This window comes from Hippichthys cyanospilos, chromosome 12, assembly GCF_059441005.1.
Source record: "Hippichthys cyanospilos isolate Australia breed blue-spotted pipefish chromosome 12, RoL_Hcya_1.0, whole genome shotgun sequence".
In the NCBI taxonomy this organism is placed as follows: Eukaryota; Metazoa; Chordata; class Actinopteri; order Syngnathiformes; family Syngnathidae; genus Hippichthys; species Hippichthys cyanospilos.
This window is the reverse complement of record NC_142380.1, coordinates 19,194,452-19,214,962: the sequence shown is the minus strand read 5'-3', so window position 1 is coordinate 19,214,962 and position 20,511 is coordinate 19,194,452. Positions and strand designations below refer to the sequence as shown.

General features: G+C 39.8%; 1 protein-coding gene across 3 annotated transcripts in view; it reads left to right on the top strand.

Annotated features, from left to right (window-relative positions):
- The window catches only part of LOC148415229 (phospholipid phosphatase-related protein type 4-like), a 60,872-nt gene that overhangs the window by 15,780 nt on the left and 24,581 nt on the right, over window positions 1–20,511 (top strand). For 2 of the 3 annotated variants that reach the window (XM_088428713.1, XM_088428712.1), the window contains exons 1-5: window positions 9,730–9,759; window positions 12,569–12,626; window positions 12,933–13,106; window positions 13,211–13,346; window positions 16,907–17,132. In XM_088428713.1, coding sequence (XP_088284839.1) covers window positions 9,752–9,759; window positions 12,569–12,626; window positions 12,933–13,106; window positions 13,211–13,346; window positions 16,907–17,132 — 602 coding nt within the window. In that variant the 5' untranslated portion in view covers window positions 9,730–9,751. Of the gene's footprint in view, window positions 1–1,224; window positions 1,421–9,729; window positions 9,760–12,568; window positions 12,627–12,932; window positions 13,107–13,210; window positions 13,347–16,906; window positions 17,133–20,511 lie in introns of those variants that run through there. The other variant, XM_088428714.1, reaches the window with a different exon arrangement.

Sequence of the window (20,511 nt, the reverse complement as noted above, 5' to 3'; positions counted from 1 at the left end):
CGAACCATCCAACATGCCGGTCAGTGTGTCCGCACTATTATTTTCGCTTTGCTGCATCAACATAAACAACTTTTCTCGCATGTCACAGAAACGCCGATATGCTATTGGTCTTATAAGGTTACAGTCACGGTCTCAGTCACGGTCTCAGTTACGGTCTCAGTCACGGAGATGCCGATATGCTATTGGCCGGCGTCACGTCAATCACAGAAATGCCGATATGCTATTGGCCGAACGCCTTCATCTAGCTTGATGGCACAGCTGCTCGGTGTGTTGTGAAGACTTTGCAAACTTTATCTGTTAGACATGGCTTCTAAAATTGCAAGTGACGGGAAAGGAAGAAGTAAGAGGACGATGACAATAAAAATCGAAGCAGGAAATAATAAAAACATACGAAGGAGTCGCACGCATAGTTAACCTTGCTCGTGAGTATTGCCGTAACCGCTCGGCAATCTTCTAAGGGCAAGACTTTCCTTGCCAAGGGACAGACCTCGGTCAACAACAAAATGGAGAGGCTTCTTTTATTACAATTAAAGAGAAGGAAATCGCCGGTGATATGTTCTCGTTTAAGAAAAGTTCTCGTTTAAGAAAAAAAAAAATCTGCGGGTTGGTCTCTGCTCCCCTCCGCCTCCACCCACCACTAGCTCAAGTCACGTCGCCCCAAAGGTAAATGTCATTCTTCCTTTGTATATTTATGTTATTTAATTTAACTGTACAGTAGATTGTGTTACTAATTTTTAATATGTGTATAAAGTCGTGATGTTTTTAACCTAAGGTTTTTTGCACGCGTTGCATGCATTCACGAATTAACATAGGTTTGGAATGCCCGTCATACGAGCAATTCGAGTAACGAGCATAGCCGCTGAACGGAATAAGTTCGTAACTTGGGGGCCCCACTGTAATATATATAAAAATATATACAACATTGCAACATAAAAGAGAGCTTAATGAGTAAACACAATGAAAAGTTTCCAAAAGTCTGAATACTGAAGCAAATCTGTTTGAGAAAAACATGTGATTTTAATGCAGATTCATGCAACCATATTTGCACATTATCAATTGATTGTAGATATCAACATTCTTGTTGTGATTTTATTGTTGGCACAATTTAATGTCATGTGTTTTAAAATTTTAAATTGTGAACTCACATCATTTTCCAAACAATTTTCAACACGGGAAAAATATAATGGAATTCACAATTAATACAATTTTTCTAATTTTTCACAGGTGTCCATATCTTCGGTCTGTGTGTGACAGCACTTATAAGTGACATTTTTCAACTCTCCACTGGACAGCACACACCTTACTGGCTAGATGTGTGCAAACCCAATTTAACTCACATTAATATATCAACCTGTGATGAAGCTTTTATTTTGGAAGATATTTGTTCTGGACAAGACATCTTTCTGATCATTGCTGGGAGGTAAATATGTAATGTCCTACATGTAGAGTTGATGAACACTAAATAGGTTTGTTTGTAATGCATGCATGAGGGCATGCACATATCAAATAATGCATTACTGTTTTGTTTTGACAAATCTGCACAGACACAATAACAACATACAATCCCCTCCAAGAGTATTGAACCACTGTTGCAATACTGGACTAAGCAGCTGAAACTCAGTTAACACATGTATCTGTCCACAAGTAAAGTGTTTTTGGACAGTGATTTTCAAACTATGGCATACTGCTACGGTTCACAGACTATGTTTCAGTTCACAGTCACAGCATCCATGCAGAACTCTCTGTTAAAGATAATTTGTTCGCTCCATTCTTTACCTACAGTATTTCAGGTATTTTTAATTAGCTGTAAATTAGCCATCAGGATGGCTTCAAAAATAAGCACAGGGTGACCCAAAAAATGGGAACGGTTGAACAATACTATGAAACCAAGAGTGATGGAAGAAAAAGATTTAACTCATAGTAATTGAAACCTTAAAACATGGCATTTAAGAATAAAAGACTAACCTTTCAATTTCAAAAAATAGATGGTGTCCTAATGCATTCTTGAAATCTGCTGTTGTTCCTCATTGATTACCCCTCATTGAGCTCAGCTGGGATACTGTGAATTTCCTCCTGCATTCCCTGTTTTAACTCATCCAGAGTCTTTGGTCGAGTTGCATACACTTTTCTCTTGAGATAGCTACACAATACAAAATTGAAAACGGATTAATCTGGTGATCAGGGGGCTAGGGAACGTCAACAATTCTTCATATCACACAGTTACAAACAGTTTTTGTACAGCTCTCTCTGGCAGATGTCAAACTATCACCTTTTTTGTAAAACATTTTTATGGGTAATACATGCTGTTGTCCATTCCACTGATTCATGGCTGCTAAAATGGTGAAGTATTTACTTGTTCAAGGTCACTGTCTAGCGAGGTTGCCACTTGCTCATGTTTAGCAATACACAATTTAAAATTCCTGTATTTTGGGGTTACCCTGTCCACTGGATAATGAGATCATGTTTAAATCTGTATTACTGTTGAAAAAGCACAGAAACATGTAAAGCGATGTGAGAGTTGGCTGCTAAGCTAAAAACAGTGATGGATGATGATGCTAAACTCAGAGCTAAGCTAATCTATCTGGAAAGTAGAAGTTGCCGCTTGTTGGGGATGGCCAAAAATGTGGAGTGGCCAAGGCTGGCAGATTTTTTCTAAACTACTTGTGGATGCATTTCGTGTGGACACTTTAAAAAACAGCTCCTGAGCACGCTTACAGCTAAACCAGGCCTAAATGCTAAACCACAGGTGGTTGTTATTTGCTTCCACAACTATAAAAGGAGCGATGTGAGACAACATGCTGCATGAAATTCCGACACATTTCGCCTGGATTGTAACTTTTTATGCACATCACATTGCGACAGCCAATCAGCTTCGGGAACATTCAACGTCTCACACAGAGTGCAAGAATGAATCATGGTGGAGGGTTTGCGGTCACCTGAAGCTACCCAACATGGCCAGCTGAGCTTTCAATACAAAAAAAGAGCGAAGGAAGCGCATTCACCAGGCTTGTAGAATGGAAGAGGGGGAACTTGGGATAAATGGTATGTGTAGCAGTTACTTTCTTTTTTAACAGCTGTAGAACTCTAGTTACTCTGCCAAGATAGTGATCGTGCAGCATTCACAGCACAGTATTTAGCACAGTATAGGCCACTTGATTGGGCCGTTGAAACTTTTTATTTTCTTTCTGTCAGACAAGTATTGCCCCAAACCAAGGCACACACAACGTTAAAAAAGAACAAGAAATGCGCTGTAGAAGAAAACATAGGCTCTGCTACATCCCAGAAAAGTGAAAGCTATCAGCAATGCCGATATGGTGACTGTTGAGCATCATGCCAATACGTGTCGTGTGACAGAGCCAGTCACACTGAAAGAAGACTTGCTGAGTAATCTGTGTCCACAGCAATGATGGAAAGTAACAAAGTAGAAATACTTTGTTACTGTATTTAAGTAAATGTCACCTATACTTTGTAATAGAAGTATTTTTTTTCTGACAACTTTTTACTTTTACTCCCTACATTTAAAACACAAATATTGTACTTTTTACTTGCTACATTAAAAAAAAAAGCCTTGTTACTTTTTATTGATTGATTTATTTATTTTACCTATTCACAATGTCATTAATTAACGTTTTTTCGTAGACAAACGTCTAGGTCTATATTCTCGTTGGTTTTATCTTCTACCAAGGTAAGAAACACAATTTAGCAGGGGTAACCCATACCAAGCAAAATTGTGGGGATTTTCCCAGCATAATTTGATGGATTTAACTATTTTGTGCCTGGGTGCCTTTAACTTGTAGATAGCACCATAGAAATCACTGAGTTGATCACTTGGGTAAAATCAAACAGAAATGTGGTTTCCCTGAATTTTAAGATTACCATATTTTTTGGACTATAAGGCGCGACTTTTTCCTTTGAGCCCTGCGCCTTATAGTCCAGTGCGGCTTATCTGCGTATCTGTGTCTTTTATTCATTTTTTTTGCTAGCCATCATGAGACAATCCACTGGTCAAGCAAATGTTTGTATCTGTTCAAGGTGTCAATTTATGGAACAACCGCAAAATAGAACTGAAAAGATGTGAATCAAGGGCTGAACTTGAAAAGTTTTAAAAATAAATAATTAAAAATATTTTAAAATACAATGGGCCTCCGTATTACGACCTTAATTCGTTCAGCGGCGAGGCTCGTAACTCGAAGTCACAGTATGACGGGCAATCAAACCTATGTTAATTAGTGAATGCATGCAACACATGCAAAAACCTTAGGTAAAAACATCATGACTTTATACACGTATTAAAAATTAGTAACATAATCTACTGTACAGTTAAATTAAATAACATAAATATACAAAGGAAAAATGACATTTACCTTTGGGGCGACGTGACTTGAGCTGGTGTTGGGTGGAGGCGGAGGGGAGCAGAGACAAACCCGCAATTTTTTTTTTTTCTTAAACGAGAATTTTTTCAAGCGAGAACTTTTTTTTAAACAATGACTTTTTTGTTTGAATGAGAACTTTTTTAAACGAGAATTTAGTTTTAAATGAGAACTTTTTTTCAACGACAACATTATCACCGGCGATTTCCTTCTCTTTAATCCATATTAGAAGAAGCCTCTCCATTTTGTTGTTGACCGAGGTCCGTCCCCTGGCAAGGAAAGTCCTGCCCTTATTACACTTACTTGCTTTAAAGGCTTCCTTGTTCTTGAGAATTGTACCGATTGTCGAGCGGTTACGGCCATACTCACTAGCAAGGTTAACTATGCGTGCGCCTCCTTCAAATTTTTTTATTTTCTCCTGCTTTGTTTCCATTGTCATCATCCTCTTAGTTCTTCCTTTACCGCCACTTGCAATTTTAGAAGCCATGTCTAACAGATAAAAGTTTGCAAAGTCTTCACAACACATGGACCAGCTCGTGCCATCAAGCAAGGTGAGGGAGTTCGGCCAATAGCATATCGGCATTTCTGTGATTGACGTGACGCCGGCCAGTAGCATATCGGCATCTCCGTGACTGCCTTAATCGACCAATTGCATATCGACATTTCCGTGACATGCAAGAAAAGTTGTTTTTGTTGATGCAGCAAAGCGAAAAAAATAGTGCGGACACATGTTGGATGGTTCATAAGACGAAAGGTTTTTGTGTAAGAGGGGAACAAAAAACGCCGCGGTCCACATCGTAAAATCAATCAATCAATCAAATTTTATTTGTGTAGCCCTAAATCACCGAAGTCTCAAAGGGCTTCACAGATGAAAAGAAGTCATGTGGAGACCTCTTTCGAAAAGAGAAGTCATACAGCGACATCTTTTCAGTGTAAGGTACACAACAGCATCCCCTGTCAAAGCTCTCAGAAGGTGAAGGAAAAACTCAAAAACCCCAATTAGGGGAAAATCAGAAACCTCCAGAAGGGACCACAGGTGGGAGGAGCCCCCTTCCAGGCCCACAGGTTGAAGTAGATCCTGCATGTACCAAATACACACATACACATAAACAATATAAATTACAGAAAACATATTGTGCTATATAGTGTAGTGATGTCTTGACAGCAGGCAAAGCCATTGGGCAGGAACCATTCCACATTCCAACCAGGTGGACCGCAGACGGCCGATCTCCTAACCCGCGATGGTCGATCAGCGCAGGACTTAATGGAGGCGGTCAAGTCAACCCTCACCATCTAGCTAGCCCCCTCTCCCAGCCGGAAGAGGGGGGGCAGGAAAAAAGAAAAAAGAAGCTGCAGACAAGTTCAATTAACTAAAAGCTTTTGAATATAAATGTTTTTTTAGTCAGGATTTAAAGATTTCTACTGAGGTGGCTGCGCGAACTTCCATAGGTAGGGCATTCCATAGTACTGGCGCGCGAATGGAAAATGCCCTTGATCCCGCCGACTTCTTTTTAGCCCGTGGGGTCGATAGCAAACCGGCATTTTGTGATCGAAGTTGTCGGGACGGAACATATGGTGATACTAAGTCGACGAGATAGGAAGGAGCTAAACCGTGTAAAATTTTATAAGTAATTAACAACACCTTAAAATCACATCTCACGTATATTGGAAGCCAATGCAGGTCAGCTAGAATCGACGTAATATGATCGAACTTTCTCGTCCTTGTCAATTGTCTCGCTGCTGCATTCTGTACAGACTGCAGGCTTTTAATGTAGGACATGGGAAGTCCAGAAAACAAAACATTACAATAGTCTAGGCGTGACGTAACAAATGCATGAATTAATGTTTCTGCATCGCTAAGAGAAAGAATAGGGCGAATTTTAGCTATATTGCGGAGGTGAAAAAACCCCGTTCTTGTCATGTTATTAATATGTGTTCGAAAGGAGAGAGTGGAGTCAAATATCACGCCGAGATTTTTTGCAGGACTACTTTGGGAAATAATACAGTTTTCTAGGTTCAGCGTGGTATTCTTAAGCAAGTGCTGATGATGAGCAGGGCCAATAAATAACATCTCAGTTTTATTAGGGTTGAGAAGCAGAAAGTTGGAAGACATCCATTGTTTAATCTCGGCAAGGCAGGCCTCCAGTTTACTGCACTTGCACGGATCTGTTATTTCTAAGGACATATAGAGTTGGGTATCATCAGCATAGCAATGAAAACTAATAGCATGTTTACGTATAATATCGCGGAATCATGTAGATGTTGAAGAGTAAGGGACCGAGTACTGACCCCTGCGGGACACCACATGAGACGGAGAAAGACTCAGAGATCGCATTGCCATAAGAGACACTATGCGTCCTTCCCAGGATGTAAGATCTGAACCAAGAAAGTGCTGATCCCGAGATACCAACACATGATCTAAGACGTTCTAAAGGAATATGATGATCAATAGTGCCAAATGCGGCACTAAGATCAAGCAATAATAATGTTGATGAGATGTTGGAATCCATGGCTAAGAGAAGATCATTCGTCATTTTTACAAGGGCTGTCTCAGTTGAGTGGTTGGCCCTAAAACCTGACTGAAGGAGTTCAAATCTATTGTTGTCTATCATAAAATTGCTAAGCTGTTGTGCTACAACTTTCTCAAGAATTTTGGCAATAAACGGAAGGTGTGTCACTGGCCTATAGTTAAAGAGATTTTCAGGATCTAGGTGAGGTTTCTTAAGTAATGGTTGAATGACGGCCGTCTTAAAAGCTTCAGGTACAATGCCAGAGGAGAGTGACAGGTTGATAATATTCAAGACAGATGAAAATAGTAAAAAAGTAAAATGAAAAATACGTAAGACGGGGTTCGTAAACCGGGGGCCCACTGTATGTCTAAATTAAAAAAAGATTGTGTATTAAAGTTTCTGATGTTTAAATTTGATAAAAGGTATACATGATTGTATTTAAATACTTATGATTGTATGTATGAATTATCTGCAATGTGTTTATATGTTCACTGGGAGACAGAAGAAGGTGCTGTCGAATAATTGATTTTGAGTTTGAACTGATATGTAACTCTGCAGTGTTCTGTTTGTGTTATGTTGTAAAAAATCCATTAACTGTTTGATGTTTAGTCTGTTAAAGAAAGGATGTCACAATTCATTTATTTTAAATAACTATAAAAAATGAAAAAAAAACTTCCATATAACATATTTTTGCATAAATATCTGATGTAATGACCTGCGGCTTATAGTCCAGTGCGGCTTATCCGTGACAAAAAAATGTTTTTTTGGATCAATTTTTGCTGCTGCGCCTTATATACCAGTGCAGCTTATAGTCCGAAAAATACGGTAAATATGATATGCATTTTAGGCATTACTGAAGTTGGCTGCAGACAACTTCCACATATCCCAAAGGCAGAAATATGAAAATCTAAAATAAGCTTTATCATATTTTATTGTATTATTACCACTTTGTTAGACTGTTGTGCAAATAAGGTGAGTGGATTTTTTTTTAAAGGAATTGAGTACTTCAACTTGATTCATTTGCAGTTTTACATTTTTTGATGTCCTTGACATACGTATGTATCTTTATTTGGTTATTTGATATAAACAGCACAGCTGGGGGTAAGAGTGGTTAGTACATCCGCCTCACAGTTCATAGTCCATAGTTCAAACCCAGCTCGGGCTGACCTGTGGCGGTTTTTGCATGTTCTCCTTGAGCCTGTGTGGGATCTCCCCCTCTTGGCAGGGGTTTTGGACACTCTAAATTGTCCTTAGGTGTGATTGGGTGCATGAATGGATGTTCATCATTGTGCCCTATGATTGGCTGCCAACCAGTCTAGCGTGTCCCCAGCCTACTGCTTGTCGACAGTTGGGATAGGCACCAGCAAGCCAGCGACCCTAGTGAGGACAAGTAGCTTCAGATAATGGGTGGATGGATGATTTTCACACAGCACAATTTAATTTTATTTGCTTTAAATGGGACAATGCACATTTTTAAGGTAACAGTGTCATGCCGGGGTATGGCGGTGTTCAGAGGAGGAAGGAATGGGACCAAATATGCAGGAGGACAAAAAGATTGTCCTCAAAAGATAGGGTTTTAATGACAAAATAAGGCGGGATTAACGCTTAATAAAAATTGGGCAAAGTAGCAAATAAACAAGAAACAAAACTTAACTCACGAGAACTGTGATCGGCTGACTGGGGAGAACGAAAGTTGAGGGCCAGTAGGAGGGGAACACACAGCGGCGTAGGGAACTCGAAGAAAGGACATCGCCGGGGTAAGAGGTGCAATGACCCGACAAAGGTTACAGAGGGACAGTGGCTTAAATACACAGAAACTTATTGTAGAAAACATACTACAGCTGGATGGGAACATGAGGCAGGGGAACCGGATTAGCTAACACGAAGGAGGAGGGGCAGGGACACGGTGGACGAAATTAAACTAACCAGACGGAGAAAAAGGCAGCCGCAGGGGAAACCAACATGAATTTGACAGGTGAGATAAACCAAAAACTACTTAAGCGAAATCCCAAAACAGAAAAAAAAACCCAGACAGAACGTGACAAACAGTCTAGATGTGCTCACGCCACTTTGAAAATAATAAAAAGCAATGCTGTGAAATTTCATTAAGAACGAATGGTACTATTTAAAAAATTGATTAAAAGATAGGCCTATGAGAATGATTCCATCCTAGTTAAGATAATCCTGGTCTCATCCAGAACACAGAAGTGCGACGTGAAAATAACAAATGCATCTAATGCTGCTAACTTTATAGTGAAGTACAGAATGTCAAGTAATGTATCACTGTGGTCTTTTGCTTGCTGTCTTGCTGGTGCCTATCCCAGCAGTCTTCGGGCAGTAAGTAGGCAGGGGACACCCCGGACTGGTTGCCAGTCACTCGTAGGGCACACAGTGATGAACATCCTTTCACACACCCAATCACACCTAGACAATTTAGAGCAGGGATGTCAAACATACAGCTTTTTTTTTTTTTTTTTTATGAATAACTTGAAATGTTTATGAATAATAGGAATGTTATATAATACAGTGATCCCTCCTACTTCGCGGTCTCAGATATCGCGGTCTCGGTACTTCGCAATTTTTTTCCAGGAAAAATAAAAAAATATTTCAAAATAAAAAATCTTTTTAAAAAAAGTGCAAAAATGTACAAAAATTGAAAAAAGCAAAAAAGTACATTATACAGTACTGTATTAATCAAATAACGAAGTAATATTCATTAATAACTATGTTAAAAATTCTTTAAGCGTTAGAGTTCGTGACGTTTTTATCTTATTTTGAAATTTGTGCTTTTAATTTGTCGGGTCGCGTTGCATTTCCGTTTCCTGTTTTACGTTCTCTGTGAGTCATTCGGCTCGTTACGGTGACTAGTGAATGGCAACGTAAGCTCATATTTATAGTTTATTATCATTTATGTTGATAACGCACGCTACTGCCTATAGTAAGCGATGAGTGTTTATTCTGTTTATGTGTTCGTTTGTGTAGAGGTTGCACTTTATAGTTATTAGGTGTTGCTAACCCGCTAATGTCGGCTAAAAATACAGTAAATTCATAGATTAAGTGTTTATATGTTAGTTTACTGACTTTAAGACTGTTGTTGATTTATTATTCAACAGATACTACATGATACACCATACATGAGCCAAAGTAAATGTGAAGTTCAACGTTATGACTTGCGTACTCTTTCACCGGAGTCTTGGTGCAGATAACCAGTCCTGAGAACAAATTCTCAACAAACTAAGTAATAGTAGTTATTTAATTAATATACAATGTTAATAAGGATCGTGTAATGTAAAATAATAGAAGAAAGGAAATAAAATAGGCAAAAAATACCAAAAAAAAGGATTGTTTATGTTTAGTGCGGCTATATTGGGGCGTACATAGAAATCTAGGAACCGATACCCTACTTCGCGGGTTTCAGACTTCGCGGGGGGTTGACAACCCCCATTAACTGCGAAGTAGGGGGGATCACTGTTGTATAGTATAGTAATTGTAGTGTTTTGTCATTATTATGATGATGTTGTGTTTGTATTATTTTGGACAGTATTAACAAAAAGAATAACATATATGAAGTTGCTGTTTTAATGTTATATAAATATATACCATGGTTTTATTTGTCTGGCCGACTTGTTAATAGATTTTTCTATGTGCGGGCTGCAAGCTAAAATGGGTTTGACACCCCTGATTTCGTGTGTGACCATTTAGTGTGTCCAATACACCTTCCATTCATGTTTTTGGATCGTGTAAGAAAGCGTGTCCCCCGCCTACTGCCCGTAGACAGTTCCACCGAGCTGCTCCTTCTTCAACGTAACTGGCAATATTTATTTCAATGGCATAGAAAAAAAATAATTGGAATTGTGATATTCGAATCATATGCCTCACATATTCACTCTTAGGATTTAATCATTCTCAGTAGTTTACAACAGTATGTTATGATTTGTTAAATGTATTAATGTTATTGACTAATTGTCTTTTTTTTTTAAATTACAATGATCTCTGGCTATATCTCGGTTCAAGGTTTGTTGAGTTCATTAGAGTATTTCACGGATTTTTCACAAATACAAATGTTGATCAAAACATAGAATGCAGTATTTACAACATTTTACATCACAGCACCTACAGTACTGTTGTCACCGTGTTTGTTTAATCTCTATTAAAATGTAATTAATAAAACAGTCATTTTACTCTCAATTGATTTTGATCCGAGCTTTATCTCAAGAATCCAATAAATACACTTACATAATTCTGGATGTTTTTCCTACCCCCGAACGGATCAGACCGAAAAAGGTGCTTCTAGACAAAGTTAGTTAAATTATGTTACCAGTAGAGTAATGGTACTCTATTTATGCATTTTCAATCCAACCCTACCCGATGTACTGCAATAACACTCCTATGCTCATTTTGACTTGGAGTCTGAACCATTCTAACAGCCCGTTAATATTTGGGTTTCTTCCGCCGCAAATGAAGCCACTTTTGCTTAAGAGTAAGGCAATGCAAGGCATTTTACCTCAACAGTCATGGCATTATATAAGGGCATTTTGACTCAACAGAAAAAACAGCGGCAGCAACTCTGCACAATTTTTACAGAAGTTGGAGGTATGGCGACTGAAAATGAGTGAGACCTGTACTGTATGTTATATATATATATATATATATACATGTGGAGAATGGGCGTTGTGGTTCAGCATGTGGGTGGATGTTGGTGCTCGCCATTGTTTGGTGGACTGTATGTTGTGTGTTGTAAAAGAAAATAAACTTTGTACTCAAAAAGAGACACATGCTTGACTGTTCATAAAACACATATTACTAAATATTTTTTGTAACTTTACGTGCACAGTCATGGCCACATGTTTGTTGTCACATGGACATTAAAAAAAACAATCACCTAAAAGTAACGTAAGATGGCGATCTTATGACTCGGTTGGCTATTATAGCTGTCTATTAAGTTATACGGGCCGCTCACATATCCATCTGCGCTTGTGCAGAAGCCTGCACCATGTTGATGCGAATGTCCTTGCTTCTGACTAAGGCAGAATACATACAGCCTGGCAACACAAGTTAGCTGAATTCTAATTAGCTAAAAACTTCAACTTAAAAATACAACACTAGAAGGAGCGTAAACAAATGGATATAATATGACGCAAAAAGAACAGAATTGAATTTTATATAGAACAGAATTTTCTGAATTGGAAAAAAAAAAAAAAAATATATATATATATATATATATATATATATATATATATATATATATATATATATATATATATATATATATATATATATATATATATATAGTAAAAATGAATTTAAAATGAAAATCGACTTTCATTATAGTAATTATAATTATTATAGTTTATTATGATAATAATGTCAGGTTATGTTAGGCCAGCAGAGAAGGCCTTGCTGGCCCTGACAACCCACCACTGATTGTAACATCTGGAACAACATAATTCATTCATTGTGTAGATTACAAAGATGGAATTGCGAGGCCTCCATGGGAATTTTGATTGGCTTGAAATTAAAACCTTGTTCAACCCACAACTGATTGCTTTGTTGCTGGGCCTTCACCCATGGAGCTGGCTGGGCTCAGCCCAAATCCATAATGTGGTGTTATCAGTGTATTTTTTGTTGTCTTGGTAAATGAAACAACAAATAACACATTCTTGTTTCTTTTTTTTTTTTTTTTGAAAGGAAGTCCTTCCCCTCCCAGCATGCTTCTTTGGCTGCCTTTGCAGCTGTCTATGTCTCCGTAAGTACACACACGCCCATACACCTACACACACACACATCTACTCGCTTTCTTTACCAACAGTGCACCACCATTTTACACTTGTTAAAAGTGAATTACCAATTTTAGTTATTAAAAAACAAACAATCAAACAAATAAGAACTTCCATTTAAATCTTTGAGGTGTCAACACACACACACACACACACACACGCAAACAATCTAATTTGGGACACGTGTAGTATTGAAAAACAATAACTTGTTATTCTAAAATACAATGGATATTAGTATGATTGAATCGCGTAAAATGTTGTGAATTGTGTTTCAGATGTATTTAAACACAGTGCTGACAGACTCAACAAAGCTGCTGAAGCCTCTCTTGGTGTTTTCTTTCATCATGTTGGCCGTGCTAGCAGGATTAACACGAATCATACAATTCCGAAACCACTCTGTTGATGTCTACTGTGGTTGGATCCTGGGGATAGCTGTTGCGACTTACCTGGTAATTCAGTCATCAAATCATGTTTTTGAATGCTTTATGTTTAGCCCAATGTATACATATGTGTGTCAGACGTCATCACATTGACATTGAATATTTGTTTTCAGGGAATTTTTGCTGTGGGAAGTTTCCGGCCCGGCAAAGATACATTAAAGAGGCAACTGCTTCCCTTCACATTAAGGAAGCCTCTCCATTCTTCTTTCCACAGCATCTGCCAATCAGAAATCAACAACAGCCACCAAGGTAAAGAAAGGCGGATTTGATACAGATAGATAACACACATCACCCCAAGATCAACACACTTCAGTTGATTTAATTTTGCCTAGTTTTAAAACAGGAACCAAAACCAATTGCGGGCAGCCATATTGTTGTAGGCAGGCCTCCAAGCGGTTGAGGTAAAGAAGGATACATCTTTTGTGCCTTTGCAAGTCTACCACGTTTTGGGTCCTGTTGCACTCTCTGGGTGTCCTGGCACATAGTGCTGAATTGCCCCAAATCACCTGATAATTTGGCAACTGAAAGTGATCAACTGATCATGGTGGAGGGGTTTGTGTGTCCCTATGATTCTAGGAGTTAAGTTCTCTGGGGCTTTAAGCCCCTGGCAGGGTCACCAATAGAATACAGATCTTAGGTGAGGGACCAGACAAAACACTGACCATAGACCCTTAATGATGAATGATACTATTGGATTACATTTTCCTTTGCCCGGACGTGGGTCACAGGGCCCCCCTGCTGAAGCCAGGGCCGGAGGTGGGGCTTGCTGGTGATTGCCTGGTCGCTGGGCCTTCACACATGGAGCTGGCTGGGCTCAGCCCAAATATACAGCATAATGTGGTCTCATAAGGCAGTCCCCCTTCCCATAGTGTCACTACCTGTTGGAGCCGTAGGGGTCGGTTGCAGTGTAAGATGGGTGGCAGCCAAAGGTGGGTACCTTGGTGCTCTGACCAGTAATGCTGTTCTCTCACTTTCTACGTCCTATGAATACAGGTACAGTGGGCCCCCGGTTTACGAACTCCCTGTTTTACAAATTTTTCATCTTACGAACGTGGACCGCGGCGTTTTCTGTCCCCCTCTTACGCACAAACCTTTCATCTTACAAACAATCCAACATGCCATGTCAGTGTGTCCGCACTATTTTTTTCGCTTTGCTGCATCAACAAAAATAACTATTCTCGCATGTTACGGAAATGCCGATATGCTATTGGTCTTATAAGGTCACAGTCACGGCCTCAGTCACGGAGATGCCGATATGCTATTGGTCGATTAAGGTCACAGTCACAGTCTCAGTCACGGACATGTCGATATGCTATTGGCCGGCGTCACGTCAATCACAGAAATGCCAATATGCTATTGGCCGAACGCCTTCATCTAGCTTGATGGCACAGCTGCTCGGTGTGTTGTGAAGACTTTGCAAACTTTATCTGTTAGACATGGGTTCTAAAATTGCAGTTGGCGGTAAAGGAAGAAGAACGAGTATGATGACAATCAAAAACGAAGCAGGAGATAATAAAAAAATACCAAGGAGGCGCACGCATAGTTAACCTTGCTAGTGAGTATGGCCGTAACCGCTCAGCAATCTTCTAAGGGCAAGACTTTCCTCGGTCAACAACAAAATGGAGCGGCTTCTTCTATTATGGATTAATGAGAAGGAAATCGCCGGTGATATGTTCTGGTTTTTTAGAAAAGTTCTCGTTTAAGAAAAAAATAAAATAAACTCGGGTTCGTCTCTGCTCCCCTCCGCCTCCACCCACCACCAGTTCAAGTCACGTCGCCCCAAAGGTAAATGTAATTTTTCCTTTGTATATTTATGTTATCAAATTTAACTGTACAGTAGATTATGTTACTAATTTTTAATATGTGTATAAAATTATGTTTTTACCTAAGGTTTTTGCACGCGTTGCACGCAGTCATTAATTAACATAGGTTTGGATTGCCCGTCATACGAGCAATTCGAGTTACGAACATAGCCGCTGAACGGATTAAGTTCGTAACAAGGGGGCCCACTGTGTATACATATATTTATATATATATATATATATATATATATTTTTTTTTTTCCATTTATGCAAAAGGATGGTATTTGAAAGTTTTAATTAAAAAAAAAATATATATATAAATATATATATATATATATATATATATATATATATATATATATATATATATATATATATATATATATATATATATATATAGAGAGAGAGAGAGAGAGAGAGAGAGAGAGAGAGAGAGAGAGAGAGAGAGAGAGAGACTTGTCTCTCTCTCTCTACTGCTGATACAGAGTTAGGAGAATTTGGCTCCACTGTTTGCTCTGACTTCTCTCATGTGGCATGGGCAACTCCTTTGGAAAACTGTGTGGGCTTTTTTCACCCCAAGAGGCCACATGGTTGGTGTCTCTCTGGGATTCTTTCTTCTGCATTGTGTTGCCTGGCCATCCTGGCAAAAGGGCACACACACTAGAAGGCAAGTTAGATTCATCACATTCTCTACTCTGCTTCTGTCCTCAGAGGGAAAATAGCTTGTGACCATTGGTAAGGGTAGGAATGTTGATCAACTGGTAAATCGAGCCTCTTATATTGAAAGGTTTGCTTTCCAGGCTCAGCTCCTTCTTCATCACAACAAACCGGTGCTACACCGAGCCTGATGATTCCCCTCTCTCTAGCCTGTCTATCTCCCTCTATCCTGCTCTCACTCATGAACAAGGCGGCAAGATGCTTGAACTCTTCCACTTGGGGCAGGACCTCATCCCCGACCAGGAGAAGGCACTCCACCCTTTTTGGACCAAGGACCATGGTCTCAGATTTAGAGGTGCCGATCTTCATCCCAACTACTTTGTACTCTGCTGTGAACCACTCCAGTGAGAGGTGGTGATCCCGGTCTGAAGAAGCCAACAGTGAGAAACAACCAAACTGGACCTCTTCAAGGCTTTGGGTGTTCCTAGAAATCCTGTTCATAAAGGTATTGAACAGAATTGGTGACAAAGGGCAGCCTTGGTGGAGTCCAACAGTCCCTGGAAATAAATTAAATTTACTGCACCACGTCAGAATATTCTGAAATCACATATAAATTATCTATTATTCATTTATCCTGTATACATTTGTTGAAAAACTGTTTGGCAGAAAGCTTATGGATGAATTGTTTGATTCATTGATGCGTGAAAGCCATGTGAAACAAAATGGCATGAGGTTGCTCACTTTGCATGCATGCATGGATGGATGAATGGATGGATGGACGGACGGATGGGCAGATGGAATATGAGCTAATGAATCTAAGGATTTATAGAAATATGTACAGTATACCTATTGTGTACTCAAGTGTAATCCAATTTGGAAAAACAGTCTTGGAAATTGTCCATTCTTATATTTATTTATTTACATATATTTTTGGTGGGAACCTGTCCAATTCTCTATGTATTGGTAGCAATGACTCATTTTGTATAATTTTGAAGGGGTGGGTGAAATCACAGTTGACTTATCAAATACTTGTTGGCGTTTACAATACCTTATGGGTGGGTGCTTGTGTGTGGATGGATGGCTCAATGGATAAATTAGGATGAATGCATTTCTGTATGTTGCTTGTTGCACATAATCAGGCCCAAGTATCAATCTTTTAATTATTTTTTTTATTGTCACATTTCTTTTCTCCCTGAGTGATGGAAGCCACATTTAGCCTGAAGTAAAATAAAATATCATGATGCGAGCGTTTTATTTTTGCAGTTCTCTTCCATTCTGTAATTGCATTATTTTTTTTTTTTTTTTTAATTTATCCGCTGTCTAGTTTTGTTTTCTTATGTTGTGATCTAGTGGGCCTCCACAGGATGACAGCCAGCCAACCAGATCCAGTCAATATCAGGACCACTTCCCAGATCTTGTCCTCTGAGAATACAGAACAAACTCTTACACGAAGCTCCTCCTACCGGGAGCCTTCTCAATCCAAGGTGAAGATCACCAATGCTGATTTGGAGATGATCATTCCTCCCAGTCCAATGAAGAATGGTGATCAAACTTTCAGCAGCAGCACATTGCCAAGGTAACCACCAAAGCCGCATGTTGCACACAACATACTAACAGCTGACGGCCAGTGTCACGACCAATCCAGTACCCCAAATTGTCAGCACTGGGGTGGCATTCCAGGATCCAAGAGCAACTTAAGCAAGAAACAGGTTTCCATTATTTATTTACAGAAAAACAAAGCAGGACCAAGCACAAACGTACTAAGCAGTAGAACTCAATTTATATACTGATCAAGATAAAGGGCTTAATGACAAATTGTGACATGCATTCCTAAATGACATTGAAAATCAAGGATAACTGACATAAAATTCTTTAATGACACTCAGTGATGCAAATGGTGACATGCACACTGCAAATGGCAGTAAAAATTAGTTTTCCAAATGGTAACATGCGTACAAACAACTGGTGACATGTGTGCTTCGAATGGTGACAAACTGTGACCTGCACACTTTGTGACAGACTCTGGTCACTAGTCATAATAACGAATGCACAGGATACAACAACAACAACAACACAGTGTAAACACCACGGCCGCAAAAAGAAAAACCCAGGTGAACCAGAATGATATTAATCAGCTCCAAGTGGATGTGTCCGCACCCGAGTGAGACCTCAACCCCTCCGACAAACATCACAAGTCGTGCAGCGCCCAAGTAAGACTACTTTCTGGGGTTGTAATATTGAAGATTAAAGTACAACGCTCATCCTTCAACTTAGAACAAATGCCCACCCGTTCCACTAACAACTTATCCAGCGCCACCTGATTCTGATGAACCATCCAAAATGTTGATACCAACTGACCATGTATAGCTGTCACCACATCCACTGTAAAATTTGCAAGCTGCTGTTAATCGTGCTCACCACCTGTGGGAGGTGCCAATGGAGTCAAGTGCGAAGAGACCTGAGTGCCAGCCAAGGACGGGGACCATGCCGCACTGATACTCGGCTACAGAAGCTAGCTCTTGGAACATGGAATCGCAACAGAAGCTAGCTCTTGGAATATGGCTCTTGGAACATGGAATCTTACTTCTCTGGCTAGGAAGGGGCCTGAGCTGGTGTGCGCATCAGAGAAGTTCCAACTAGATATAGTCTGACTCGCCTCCACACACAGCTTGAGTTCTGGTACCATACCTCTCGAGAGGGACTCCCTTCCATGGTGTTGCCCATGGTGAGAGGCGCAGAGCAGGTTTAGGCATACCTATTTTCCCTCCAGCTAGGTGCCTGCACATTGGGAATCATCCTGGTGGCATCTTGTAGACACGTTGGTGAAAAGAAGGGCGGAGCTGTCAACTGATCACCATCTGGTGATGTGTTGGCTCCGATGGTAGGGGAGGATGCCAGTGAGACCCAAATGTATTGTAAGGGTCTGCCGGGAACAACTGGCAAAATCCCCTGTCATAAGGAGTTTCAACTCCCACCTCCGGCAGAATTCCTCCCAGTTCTCGGGGGAGGACCATATTTTGCCCCTCAATTGTCGAGGCGGCTGATTGGAGTTGGGGTCCTTAAGGTGGTCGTGCATTTTGTGGCTGCAATCCCGAAGCTGCTGGTGGACACGAGTGGTAAGGGATGGCGTCAAGCCAAAGAAGGAGTCCTATCAAGCCTTTTAGAGTATGGCCTTGAGGTTTTGGAATGCCTTGAGGTTTTGGAACGGGATCTCACATATCTCACTCTAGGCCACAAGATTTCTCCGGTCTTTCAACGTCAGGGTTGTGGCGATGGTTGCGAACTAGGCGAACTATGGGACGAACCTTTTGAACCGGCTGACCAGACCGAAAAAGGATCTCACCTCCTTGGTGGTATGATGGTACGGTGTTGTCCTAATGGTTGAGCTCCCTAACTGTTTATGGGCGAGCTAGAGTAGTCAGGATGTGAAGTTGGTTCCCTGGTTTGTGATGATCTCGTCAGGCACTCCAACCCTTGAATAAAACTGAACAAGACAACACAACACAGCAGGGGCAGTGACCGTACGCCAGCCTGCGTACTTGCGCCCAAGAGACATAAATTTTGACAGGGGTACATACTTTCAAAGCAACGTGCGTCCACCCGACATTTTTCTGGGAAGGTTTTGCCAAACAATTGATTCACATAACATTTGGGATTCTCATTTACTACAATTTAAATCTATTTAAAATGTTACTATATTGATAATGAAAAAGAATCTGCATGCATACTGTCAGCTTCGGTACTATTTTTTTTTTTTTTTGCTGTCCACTTCCATGTAGAGGCATGCTGTGCAATGATGTCATCACGTACCCCATTCTGGAACGTCATGCAGAAAGTCGCACGACACACTAAAACAAATAACCCCTGGGTGTCCGGGGATTTTTCACTAGCCTGGCCTTTATTTTCACCCAACTTGGGCTGACTTCAAAAGGGTCACAATATTGTCAAATTTAAATTGATATAAACGTTCAAGGCCTCAAAATGTTAAGTGGTATCGGCACTATATTCAGATATATTTTTTTTAATGTACAAAAATTGTAAAAACACAAAAGTAACCATGCTGTGTATTTATGATATTGAATAGGAATTGTTTATTATGTCATAATTAAAGTATTAGGACTTTTGAAGCCTTTTGCATTATGGGAGTCCAGGCTAAGCCAAATATCGAAGTCATTGAAAGGATTGTTGGCCACTAGCGCCACCTGGTGGTTTTGGGGTGTTAACACAAACATTTCTATTGCACCCCGTTCACGAGTTGCCAGTGAAAGGACTAATGCAAAAAATGGGGAAATTGCAATGATGAAAACAGGTTGTTAGTACTCTATATCCAAAATTGACAACATTTCCAATTATGAATGGCAGTAAATGAGCCCGAAATAGCCTATATTTGACACCTATAGGGTGTACCTATAAGCGACACCTCTCGACTTCACATTTGCAAACATTTGGAAGGGACGGTAGTGTGGCATATTGAACGTCGTCGGGTTTTGACAATATCTGCAATAGTTAAGCCTTTTTTGTATGCTTTTACTTTGATATTACGCATTTAAAATGTCAAAAAGCCTGAGTTGGGTCAAAATTTCCCCCAGGCGATAATGGAGAACATTAAACCATTCCATCCTTATTGAAAGCAGTTATCGTATTTTGCACAAAAGCCACACTGCCACAAATTTAAATGCAATGTTTCACTCCGTGGCTAACAAACAAAGTTTGACTGCCGAATGTGGTAATTTTAAGCATTAAAAGTGGCGTTCCCAATCACATTGGAGCCATCATGTCTTTCATCACACTAAAGACATAGTTGATTTCCTCCCCACTCCAAAATTGTGGTTCGGCACTATGTCTGACTTTCATCAAGTTTGTTTATCTGCTTGTGTATTTCTGGTTGGTATCGCACCAGACTCCGATCGGACAAGTATTGTAGTTTCTCCTCTAAAGGTTTAAACTTATTGATA